The sequence below is a fragment of the Abramis brama genome, assembly GCF_963993115.1.
Source record: "Abramis brama genome assembly, chromosome: 18".
In the NCBI taxonomy this organism is placed as follows: Eukaryota; Metazoa; Chordata; class Actinopteri; order Cypriniformes; family Leuciscidae; genus Abramis; species Abramis brama.
In genome coordinates, this window is record NC_139980.1 from 2674475 (window position 1) to 2687494 (window position 13020).

Consider the following 13020-nt stretch of genomic DNA (forward strand, 5'->3'; position numbering starts at 1 on the left):
GATATCGTCCATAGGCGCAACCCGGCACAAGGGTTTATCGCGCTGATTCGCGCATATTTCACACGTATAGTGTGAGCAGTCAAGTCGCAGCTCGACATTCGGACCGTACAGTGTGAGCACATAAATCCTGAGCTTTGGCTTTACATCGCATGCGATCTACTCTTTCAGTGTGAGTAGGTTCCTTGCTGAAATCGCACAGAGATCGCACAGTGTATGCCCGCCTTTAGTGAGTTATTTTCGGTTTAGGTAGCGGCTAAAGGCGGCAGAGGATCGTAAATACGGAGAGAACGCAGAGACGGAAAATATGAAAAAAACTCTGTGCTTAGTGTTCCTTTTGGTAAGAATTTGTTCAATTTTAAAGTAGGCCTATGCAACTACTGTAAAGGTTGGTTGCCGTATATGAATCGCAATTGTCTTTAATGACAAAATGCTCAGGAGAACTGAGAAACAGCCAACATAACACAAACAAGAACGGACAAAGAACTAAGGAGAACTCAGGGCTTAAATGTGTGAAACAAACAAAGGGAACTAATTAGGAAACAGCTGAACAGAATGACTCATCGAGGAGGCTAACAAGAACTCAGGCAGGAAACAGAAACAAAGCAAACAAGACTAAAACTGAACATAACAGAATATACACGTTAAAGTCTCAGAGTTCTGTCACCTTTTGGTTTGGTGACAGAGCTCTGACACTCCCGGTTTGTCATGTGTCTGTGTATAGTCTGGTTTGTTGTGAGCACATGGCTTGTCATGTATTTCCTTGTGCCATGTGCTCTCCTGTCAATTGTCTAGCCCCTCCCATCTTGTTCTGTGTTCCCTTGTGTTTCCAGTAATGCCTGTCTTGTTTTGCCCTACGGGGAGTTTTTGTTGTAGTTTTGTTTTATTTTGATTACTTATTAAAATTGCTTCGTTTCCCGCACTTGAATCCTCTCTTCGCTAATTCACCATTCCGTGACATAAAGCAACTGCTAAACCTCTAACATCAAGGCTAACTTCCAAAAAATTTGTTGCCACAAACTACAACACCTTTTTTTGTTTTGTTTTTTACATGGGAGCTAAGGGGGCATTTATATTTTTAAATACAAACAATATCATCTGAAGCTATATGGTTTAATTTATTTAGAGGTATTCTTTTTACACTAAATGAAATAGAAAAAATAATCAACAGCATTAAATATTTAGCTATAAAAAAGACCTCAAATCAATGAGCCAAAGTACAATTTAAAGTACGATTTCCAACCTAACTTCAACACCTGTCTCCTTTCACCCAGCCCTGGAACAATATGTTCTGCCTTTCCACCAATGTAAAAAAAAGAGGTCGGAAAATGAGAGAGAGAGAGAGAGAGAGAGAGAGAGAGAGAGAGAGAGAGAGAGAGAGAGAAAGAGAGTTTGATCTTATTAGTTTGATGGTAACATAAGTCCAATCAGGTATTTAAACAGAATGTGAACTGTATGTCAGCAACACGACAAAGAATCACTCCGATTTAAACAATTTAAACATGACTTAATATGCAAATGGTGTGCAATCAGAACAACAATGCTCAGTGATTGCGTGACGCATAATGTGGCCTTTTGAGACATCTACACCCATGACATTTAAACCCAACAACAATGTTGTTATGCAGTTGTTTTCAATCTCAGGAAAGACCTGGGCAGATTAGGCTGCTACTGAACCCATTCTGTGTTTAGGACAACTTGGCATGCAGAGTTGTAGTCAAGTGAATAAACACTTTTTGTTTGTTTGTGAAGTTCTCTTTTTATGAGGTTTAGAAATAGCATGTATTTATTTGGATATTAATGCCAACTAGGGAAAAAAAAATACTATTACTATTGCTACTATTGCTAAGGACTTAATTATTAAACATCTATGCCATGTGTGCTTCCATAAATTAACCATCTATAACAGCCTCTAGCAACTGCACAGCTAACTCTGAAAACTGGCCACCAAACACCGAAGCCTGACCTAGTACACTTCACATTTTCTTCAGATAATGTACAAATCTGTGATTGAAGATATAGCAGTATTAAACTGTGACACATTAGTTCCACCCCAAACAATGCAGTTAGCATTGAACATTTCATTAATAAATCATACAAATTCTAAATAATAAATAGGTTGCAAGAACAAAATGGGTAACACTTTAGTTCAGGGTCCAATACTCACTATTAAAGTTGCTTATAAGCACGCATATTACTAGGATATATGCTGTTTATTTGTACTTATAAAGCAGATATTAATGCCTTATTCTAATCCTAATCCTACCCAATACCTAAACGTAACAACTACCGGTAACACTTTATTTTACAGTGTCCTTGTTACATATGTTACATGTACTTACCATAGTAATAACAGCAAATTCTGCATAATTACATGCAACTAACCCTCAACCAAATCCTAATCCTACCCTAACCCTATAGTAAGTACATAAATATAAATATATAATTACACTGTAACAATGACACCTTAAAATAAAGTGTAACCCAACTACTAATACGCAGTAATTAGGAGTTTATTGAGGCAAAAGTCGTAGTTAATAGTTTTTAGTGAGAATTGGACCCTAATCTAAAGTGTGACCAAAAAATGCTAAGAAAAGGCTTTGGGCATATAGTAAAAAAATAAAATAAAATTGTTCACAGAGGCATTGCGTGTAGTATAATCCACAAAGAGGATGCATGATGCAGAATGAACAATGAAAGATAATTATAATGAACACCAAGAACATGAAACAATACACATATTAAGTTAACCATTTACGAGGAAAACTGAGGGCTTTAAAAAACATGTGCTGTGTCCAAAATCGGCCCCAAAAGCCACATATTCCGCTGAAATGACTCACCGATTGACTCACTCTGTTTGCTTGTGGCATTTCTTGTCAAAGGTAACTATAGTTTTATTAAGTATTATAGAAGAGGACATGTTAAGCTAGAAATGGGACGAGAATACTTTTTGTCCGCAAAACCCCCCAAAAATAACGACTTTATTCAACTATTAACTTTCTTCCGTGTGGGCCTCTGACGTGATGCTCACAGCTATAGAATAACTTTAGCTTTAATAAGCATCAATCTATCTACGATAAACTATGTAGTGTTATTTTACATTTGATTACTTTCTTTTTAGGCCATATTACTTACCTGAACAGTAATGTTGGTAGACCTCCCAGAAATTAAAGCTCTATGTATATACTGTAATTTGTATCTTTGTTTTATTGTATTCCTATTTTATTTTGTTTTGTTTGACCATGTGTTTGTACTTTGTTTTTGCTTATCTTATCCTATCTTATGTATATAAAATACACACAAAAAATTTTGTTTTGTTAAAGCGTAACTTTTTTCTTTTGCTATAGATATTTATTTTACATTTCAAAATATAAAGCTATCTTTATTATGTTCTTAATTCTTAAAAAATAATAAAAATGAACGATAAGAACACTGTTACAAGTACCGGATCGATAAGCAGTATCGGTAAGAGTAGTAACACCGTTAAAGCCCTCGCGATACCCATCCCTATGCCTAACTAAACAATAATACCAGAACAAATTGCAGTATTTTATCTTCAAGGAAATAACACTTGGTTTCCATGAAATGAAAGCATTTTATTTCAGCAGTGGTTATGCAATGAGTTGGCAGCTGTATCAACCGTTTGAGTGTGTTTTACTCAAGGTAATGTGTGTTTAATCCTAACAGCCATTTGGCTGTTTCCCAGTTTCAGGGTTTATTGGTCTTACATGTGTTTTGTTTTTTCCTGTTTTTTCCATGTGCTCCCTGTCTTGTGTCTTGCTTCGCCTTTATCAATGAATGGCCATGATTTGCACATTTAATAACAAATACAGACCCTTTCCAAAAAAATAGAATATCATGGAAAAGTTTATTTATTTTCATAATTCCATTCAAAACGTTAAACTTCCATAGATTATAGATTCAGGGCCCACAACTTAAACGATTTCAAGTATTTTGTTGTTTATTTGTACATAATTTGGGTTTCCAGCTCATAAAACCCACGAAAACAGGATTTCAAAAAAATAGAATATTACATGAAATCACACAGTAATTACACAGTGATACCATGGTCACTGAACCAGGTTTTGGTTCTTTTGGCAGTGTGGGCAGGTGCAAATCCTGCTGGAAAATGAAGGAAGCATGAAGTGCTCTGGAAATGTCCTGGTAGACGGCTGCGTTGAGTGGACAGCACAGTGGACCAACACCAGCCGATGACATGGCTCCCCAAACCAACACAGACTGTGGAAACTTCACACTGGACTTCAAGCATCTTGGATTGTGAGCCTCTCCATTCTTCCTCCAGACTCTGGGACCTTGGTTTCCAAATGAGATGCTCTCATCAGAAAAGAGGACTTTGGTCCACCGTGCTTTATTAAATCCAGAGTCAACGCAGCCGTCTACCAGGACATTTCCAGAGCACTTCATGCTTCCTTCATTTTCCAGCAGGATTTGCACCTGCCCACACTGGCAAAAGAACCAAAACCTGGTTCAGTGACCATGGTATCACTGTGTAATTACTGTGTGATTTCATGTAATATTCTATTTTTTTGAAATCCTGTTTTCGTGGGTTTTATGAGCTGGAAGCCCAAATTATGTACAAATAAACAACTAAATACTTGAAATCGTTTAAGTCGTGGGCCCTGAATCTATAATCTATGGAAGTTTAACGTTTTGAATGGAATTATGGAAATAAATAAACTTTTCCATGATATTCTAATTCTTTGGAAAGGGTCTGTATATGTATGAGGTGTGATGTACATGTGATTGTGACAAGTGATTGACTGGAACACACTCAGGGTCGCCAACTTTGGAGAATTATGGAAGGGTTCCGGTCTTGATTCAATATCAATTCATTTGGATAAATATCAGGTACAGTAGCTACATGTTTCATTTTCTCAAGGAAAACATCTCTCAACTAATGCTGTAAACATGCAGGGAGTCCTGTCAGCTGGCAATGTAAGTAAAGGTTAAAATGAACAACTCAAATTAATAATAGTTATCTTAGATGTGTAAATCTGCTTTGTGTGCACAAATACTGTGTTTCACAATGCCACCTAAACATCTTCGATGATCGTTGCACAGGTGGGAGTCCGCAGCTTATATACAGTGACCCTGTGCGGTGTGGGGAAAATGTGATTGGCGCAGACTGGTCCAATCAAGAGGTTGCAGGTCTTCATTGGTCTCGTTAAAAACCCATACCTTGTCAACACGTGTGTTTAACTTCATACGGCGCTGCACAGACCGAACGCCATATGACATCAAGCACAGCTTTTGAATCGCTCTCGCGAATCCTGATACACCAAATGGTCTGTGCAGCACGTCAGCTTTTTTAATTTGCTGTGAGATTCACTTGGGCAAGCATGAGAGTGTGAGACAGATCCTGAAAGTGTGTGTCTCACGCCAAATGCGTGAGAGATGGCAACCCTGCACACTGAGGTCAGAAGTGTTTTTCAAATGGAAAAACATGGCAGCACAGTTTTGACCTTGTGTTAGTCATATGACAGTAAGACAATTTTGTCATGTTGATTTGTGCGACTCAAGTAATGTCTTTAGAATAAGACAAAACAGCCTCTGCTGATGCTGTGTGTTTCCTACAACAGAAATGATGCCTAGGTGCACTAACAGCAAACCTTCAAAGTTTAAAGGTGAAGTGAACTACTATCTGCAAAAGCCGATATTTGAACTCAACTTCATTTCTATATTGCTTTTCACAACACACATTATAAATCAGCTTTACAAAGAATAGTGTCTAACCAAGATCAGAGTGGGGGAAGATCAGAAGTTTACACAAATGCCCTAGACAAAACTAAACCTCCACAGGTTATTTTCACAGGTACCAAGCAAAAATAAAAGTCTTTAATTTTTTTTTAAAGCTGGTCATACCATTGTGTTGATTAAAGGAAACAAGCTCATATAATATATAGCCTAATTATATTTAAGAATTATGGTTATATTTTCGAAACTGTGTCAAAGCTGCATTTTAAACATTGATTCACAGTGCTGCACACTTGCTGGGTTCCTATTAACATATTATTGTAGACACATTTTTAGTGTTTTTGCACACTGAGAGGTGATTAAAAAATGTATTGTACGGGGTAAAGCAGTTAAGAAGTAGCTTAAAAAATAACTTACAGCAATTTCCCTGCAGGCAGACATGGAAATACCAGTGCCTTCTATCTGTTTCAGTGCATACTCCTTCTCATCCTTCCTGTGAAAACACAAACACAGCATTACTAAAGGTGAGGAAAGACATCTACGCTCATACAGTACAAATACCATTACAACACTTGTGTCACAACATTAAACAATTATTAAACTCTAATGAACTAGTATTTATTGTATTTCATTAAAATATTTAATTCAATAATACTGGCATTTGTATAACAATATATTTCTCATTAAATTATATGGAATTAAAAGTATTAATAACAATGTAGCCAAGTATTAACACGTTAGCTATCATTAAAGTTAATTTACAACAAATACCGTGTTAAATAAGCAATATGTGCAACTATGTGAAAAGTTAATTTACTTACTGCAATAAAAATATTTTTATAAAATTGCAATTCATCTAAATACATTGACTGTTTACAACAAAAGTCACAGAAAATATATCAGTTCATAAAATACATTTTTATAGAGTAGTTCTCAAAAGTATTTGAACACTGAAGACAATTAAATATGTATGCTTATGTGTGTACAGTATATTGCGGTATGTAAATTTGAAAGCATAAGAAACCCTAAATCAAACTAAGGCTATACAGCCTATATTTTAAATACAGATATTAGTTTTTGGCAAAGCAAATTATTTTACAAACAAAAAACATACTTTGGTTTTAACTCATAAAACAACAGATACACTTCTCAAAACTGAGATAAACCGTTGTATGGACACTTGATAACGGCAATACGAAAGATCATTAGACAATTCAAATATTTTGCAATCTTTCACATAACTTCTACGCACCTGAGCAGAAAAACAACCAGTTTCTGTATCAAGGGTTTTATGCCATGAAGCCGGATTAGGTGGCTAGCGAGGTACGGTTATACCCAAACCTTGGGTTTTAGGCACCATGAAAGTGGCTCGAGTTTTAGTGGTGTTCATCGCCATAGTCACTTATGCTCCAAGGCATGTGATTGGCTAACACTCTTGCGAAGAGTGAATCCCACTTTCTGTTTCTCAAGGCATGTGATGGGTTGTCATGCGCTCCACAGTTCTTCATGAGCTCAGAACCAAAGCCTGAGAGAAAGTTGATGATTAGCGTCAGCAAAGCCTGATTGGATGGGTTAGTTTGTCAACTCGAGACTAATCCCGTTTGTTCAACTATCATCAGATCGCAGCAGTAGTGAACTTCTTAAAGTAAGCGAATGATGAACAAAATTATCTGTGAACTTTTATCTTATAATATTATCTGAAGCAAACTTTGTTGCAGTTTCTCATATAATTCACATGATTTCTCATGCTTTTCTGCTAAACTGGTAGGCTACTCCCCCTCAATTTCACAAAGTCCCCCTCAATTTCCCCTCAGTCATCACATTAACTTCTGACACTTCCTGCTAACATCTCACAACCACAAAACGTCTCTTTTTTGTTTTCATTTTAGTTTTATCATTTAAAAAAATAAACTTGTTTAAATATTTTACATGCAACATGCTTCTAAAATAAACAATATTAGGTTTGATGGTTTGTAATTTCCCAGTGTGGCTGAAGTGCCCGAATCCTTCCTGGGCGACTGTATGTGTGTGTGTTTATTTTAGGTGCTGTGAGTTCTTTAAATTGATCAATTTTTAAACGTCTTTCCCCTCAGTATCCAGTGATGGGTGGCACCCTGTGTTTGTTCGAGTGCAGAGTGTCAAGGGGAATGTGACGCTTCAAATGTGCAAGAGTGCGTCATGCAAATATAACATTCAGAAGTGCAATGCTGACTCAAATGTAATATCTCTAATAATAGTGAAAGTGACTCTATCCACTCCAAATAGCCACTCCATCACCAAGAAGAACAGCAAATATAATGACTTGTGTCTGCCATTGGTGAGCCAAACAGACCAACAGTCTTGCCTCAAATCCACATCAATGTTTGAGCCAATGTTGTTGTGTCTGACTTTATTCTGGCATTACTTCGCTTACCCACCCAACCAATGTACATTTATCCACATATTATCAAAAGTCTTTCTAGAAAAAAAAAAACATTTTCTTATGACATTTTCTTATGCATGAAGTTAAAGCGGAATGCTAAAGTGATAACAGGCAATCTTACTCGAAGTTAGTAATTAGAAGTAGTATTTTTTGTTGACCAAACTGTACCAAAACGTGACCCTAGAACCATGAAGGTGTGGTCACATTTAGAGTTGTTCTGAATTTTAGCAGACAAAATCCAGTGAATTCAAAAGATATCCAAAAGGCCAAGAATTTCATGTAAAGATGAAAACATTTCCCAATGCAGATTTGACAGCCACGCACCGGATCTGCTTGCTTTGAATGAGTGAACTGAGCTTCATACGTCACTTCGCCAGTGACACTAGACATTTTTGACCACACCTTTAGAAATCATAAAAGGAGATCAACGTCATCCTACAATCATCAGACCAATTACAAAGAAATCAATCATTGTTCACCTTTGAATAAATGCTGATGCAACACCGCACATTCATATGTGTAATCAATCACATTCAACTCATTTGGTTTCAGTACCAAATGTGTAGTGCTGGTGGTTTAAATCTTTTGTACTCTTTTGTATCATGTTATTTGTCCCTCCTGCAGTTCACATATCGCAGTGTAGTTGCACATGTCATGACCATTTGGAGAGCTATGATGTCACGATCAAGATCAAGACAAACAGCCAATTAGACACCAGCATATTTTGCGTTGTTCCTCGTGATATCATCTAATGCATGACTTCAGAAGAGTGCATTGTTTTTAAACCACATAATGTAATGCCAAGGTTGTCTGCCAGAGCAGCTAAACTTGTTCAATTTATTTAATTAAAATAAGCTAAAACAAGCCACACAATTGCTGAACATTTTAGCCACAGCTTAATTTCATTCATCTACTGAAATATGCCGAGTTGAAGTTTATTAAATTGGGGATGGGACTACATGAATCATTTTAGTTGCATTAACTTAACTGAGAAGTGGAGGGACTTTTAGTCCCCAGCCAGCGTGTCTTGCATAGAGCCAGATCAGAGCCAGATCAGAGCCGCATCAGAGCCAGATCAGAGCATCAGAGCCAGATCAGGGCCAGATCAGAGCATCAGAGCCAGATCAGAGCCAGATCAGAGCCGCATCAGAGCCAGATCAGAGCATCAGAGCCAGATCAGAGCATCAGAGCCAGATCAGGGCCAGATCAGAGCATCAGAGCCAGATCAGAGCATCAGAGCCAGATCAGGGCCAGATCAGAGCCAGATCAGAGCATCAGAGCCAGATCAGAGCATCAGAGCCAGATCAGAGCATCAGAGCCAGATCAGAGCCAGATCAGAGCATCAGAGCCAGATCAGGGCCAGATCAGAGCCAGATCAGAGCCAGATCAGAGCATCAAAGCCAGATCAGGGCATCAGAGCCAGATCAGAGCATCAGAGCATCAGAGCCAGATCAGGGCATCAGAGCCAGATCAGAGCCAGATCAGGGCATCAGAGCCAGATCAGAGTCAGATCAGAGCATCAGAGTCAGATCAGAGCATCAGAGCCAGATCAGGGCATCAGAGCCAGATCAGGGCATCAGAGCCAGATCAGGGCATCAGAGCCAGATCAGGGCATCAGAGCCAGATCAGGGCATCAGAGCCAGATCAGAGCCAGATCAGGGCATCAGAGCCAGATCAGGGCATCAGAGCCAGATCAGAGCATCAGAGCCAGATCAGAGCATCAGAGTCAGATCAGAGCATCAGAGCCAGATCAGAGCATCAGAGTCAGATCAGAGCATCAGAGCCAGATCAGAGCATCAGAGCCAGATCAGAGCATCAGAGCCAGATCAGAGCATCAGAGTCAGATCAGAGCATCAGAGCCAGATCAGGGCATCAGAGCCAGATCAGGGCATCAGAGCCAGATCAGGGCATCAGAGCCAGATCAGGGCATCAGAGCCAGATCAGGGCATCAGAGCCAGATCAGAGCCAGATCAGGGCATCAGAGCCAGATCAGAGCATCAGAGCCAGATCAGGGCCAGATCAGGGCCAGATCAGAGCATCAGAGCCAGATCAGAGCCAGATCAGGGCATCAGAGCCAGATCAGAGTTAGTTAAACATAAACATAGCCATTAACTGTCTTAAGAACTAGTATGAACAACTAACAGTTAGTTCAGAGTAATCAGTCTTACTTTTGGGTGTCATATTCGACCAATGTACATTTCTATGTAACTGACTTAACAGTTTTTGCAACCGGGCCGGCCCCTCAGGTGTAATTGTGTGTTTCTGAGTGAAGGGTGAACACCTGCTGATGTTTAATGTTCAGTTACGCTTGACATTTAAAAGAGTTTCTCTGATGTTGAAGTTTTGTGGTTAGCATAGTGGTGAAGAAGAGGTTGTGGGTGGATACATGAATGAAGTCAATGGTGTGCTCAGTAACTTCTTGCTTGAATTGAACTGAAAAGACGCAAAGTGAATAATGATTCAATAGTCTTCTGTACAGCTTTTCATAGCTGAATGAACTCGTTTTATAACTGATTTACAGTTATTGAATGGAGCTGAATCATCACTGTACAGACTTCCAGCTGAACTATGACACTATTGTCTTTTTTAAAGCTGCTTTACAGCAGAATTGAATTGATTCTGTTATTTCCTGTTTATCACCGTAAAGCTGCTTTGAGACAATCTGTATTGTATAAAGCGCTATATTTAACTTGACTTGAATATGTCTTGACTTGTGTGAGAAAAAAGTTTTTTTTAGTGTAATTGATGTGGAAACTTTCTTGAACAGCAGTTCCACCAGACAGAAATACAGATAACACCCGCACATAAACACATCAGGTTGAATAATAAGCAAAGGCAATCAGCGTGACCACATTCTTGGTTGCCGATTAAGTGAATGCATGCATTTGAAAATATTGCTGCCTTCACTTTTAGATGTTATGTTTGTTATGATTAACAAGTAATCTATATCAGTTATTAAACTGTGCCAAAATCAGTCTTTTTATATCACATTTTGGTTGATTCATATCACATATTATATTATACAACATACATAACGGTGTGATTGAAGTTAAAATTGAAGTTAAATGCCCACTGAAGTGCCTTGAAATGCGCAGCACTATTCAGTGTGGTGACGTAATTTCCTCTGAAACAGGAAGACAGGGCGGGACATATTGAACAGCTCCTCCCCTTTTTTAAAATAGCCAATAGCATTTAGTTTATATCACAGTTCAGCCAGAGCCGTTGAGCTCGTTAAAGCCACAGTTTCCTCCTAATCTCTAACCATTTCTATTCCTAATCTCCACCATCTCGCTTTAAAATAAAGCATTCTGTTCAGAATTCAAACAGGTCTGATGTGTTTTCTGGTCTGCGTCGATCATATGATTGGCTCTATGCTGTCGTGTCTTCGCGTGACACTAACATGAAACCAGTCTCCCAACCATTCGCCCCGTCCCGATGGAAAGCATATTTACATTGTCTGAATCGTTCCCTATCCACTATATAGTGCACTATCTGCCAATCACTATTTAGAAAATGGTAAATGTGTAAACAAGTGACCGATTTCAGCGTCAGTTACTATTTGGGGGCGGGGCTTCAGATTCAAGCGAGCTTTTGATTGGACAGAAAATCTGATGAGACGCTGAAGTGCAGAGTGATGTCATCAAAATCACTGATCCATATTGGAACGCTTATTTCTTCTAAATGCGAATGTTGTCATTGTTTTGAAGCACACTAGGTAACCTTAAGGCTAACATATTCATACTAGAAGCCAAAAAAATAAATTTTTGTTTTCATGGGGACTTTAAGCTGCGCCACCATGAAGTCGTTTCTCATGTTGCTTGCAGTTTGTGCAGTCGGAGGATAATATGAGCCACTGCAGGGCCTTCCTAAAAACCCGAGGCCACCTCGCTGTCACGAGAGTATTTTCACATACGTCACAATAACACCATTTTGATCTGGCATAATCACCGGTTATTGGTTCTAGGTGGAACTTGCTGAACCCGCTATGAGTCCAGTAACTCGTCATGTGACTTCTGCACAACACATGAATGATGAACACATATACGGATGGACATTTGAACTCCCACGAAAATGTACATGCTGTATAAACTCTAGCACGTTAGAACTTCTGCACACTATATAAACATAAATTCATGAAAACACGCGAACTCCACCTTTTAGGAAAGTGTGGACTTCTGCACAAATCAAGGTGAATTCAGAACTGCACAAATGAACATGTGAACTCCTGCACAAACGAAAAACTGCACTTATAAAAAAAATTAACGCATGAACTACTGCGCATTCAGATATATAAACACGTGAAACACATATCACGTTGGTTTGGGGGGTGGACCGTTGAAGTGCGTCCATGAAAACAAAAACAATCACACAGGGTAGAGATTACAGCGTAATTCCCCCGATACACAAGAGCATCCCGCGCACACACACATACACACACAGTGACAGCAGAAGCGCGTGCAGTGAGTGAAACGCGTCGATCAATCGCGTGTCTCTTACCCGTCTTTACGCTTCGCTTTATAAACATGCCCGTATGTGCCGCGACCCACTTTACAACCTTCATATTCAAACAGATCTTCCACCTTCTCCCTCTCGGCGGCGAGCTTCGTTTTGAAGTCGTAGTCCATTTTAACCCATAAATATTTCTTAATTTACAATAAAATAAAATATTAATTATTACATGCATTAATTAAATGATCCGATCGTTTTATTACCCCACCATTTCCTTGTTTGGGATTTTGGTCGGCTCCGCTTAATGGTCACATGTTCGGTGACGCAATTTATTGTCGCGGATGGCCTTCTGGGAAATGTAGTGTTCTCAGATCAACCCGTCGGTTTGAGTTAATGACGATAGGACGTGTGTAAAACTACAACGCGCAAATCGCGAC

General features: G+C 38.8%; 1 protein-coding gene across 3 annotated transcripts in view; it reads right to left on the reverse strand.

The window, feature by feature from the left end:
* cdk19 (cyclin dependent kinase 19) overlaps window positions 1-12909 on the reverse strand; it is a 46164-nt gene extending 33255 nt beyond the window's left edge. The window contains exons 1-2 of one of the 3 annotated variants that reach the window (XM_084091711.1): window positions 12632-12909; window positions 6130-6205 (exon numbers count right to left, since the gene is read on the reverse strand). In XM_084091711.1, coding sequence (XP_083947837.1) covers window positions 6130-6205; window positions 12632-12759 — 204 coding nt within the window. In that variant the 5' untranslated portion in view covers window positions 12760-12909. Of the gene's footprint in view, window positions 1-6129; window positions 6206-12631 lie in introns of those variants that run through there. The other 2 variants (XM_084091712.1, XM_084091713.1) reach the window with 2 other exon arrangements.
* Between the last annotated feature and the right edge of the window lie 111 nt (window positions 12910-13020).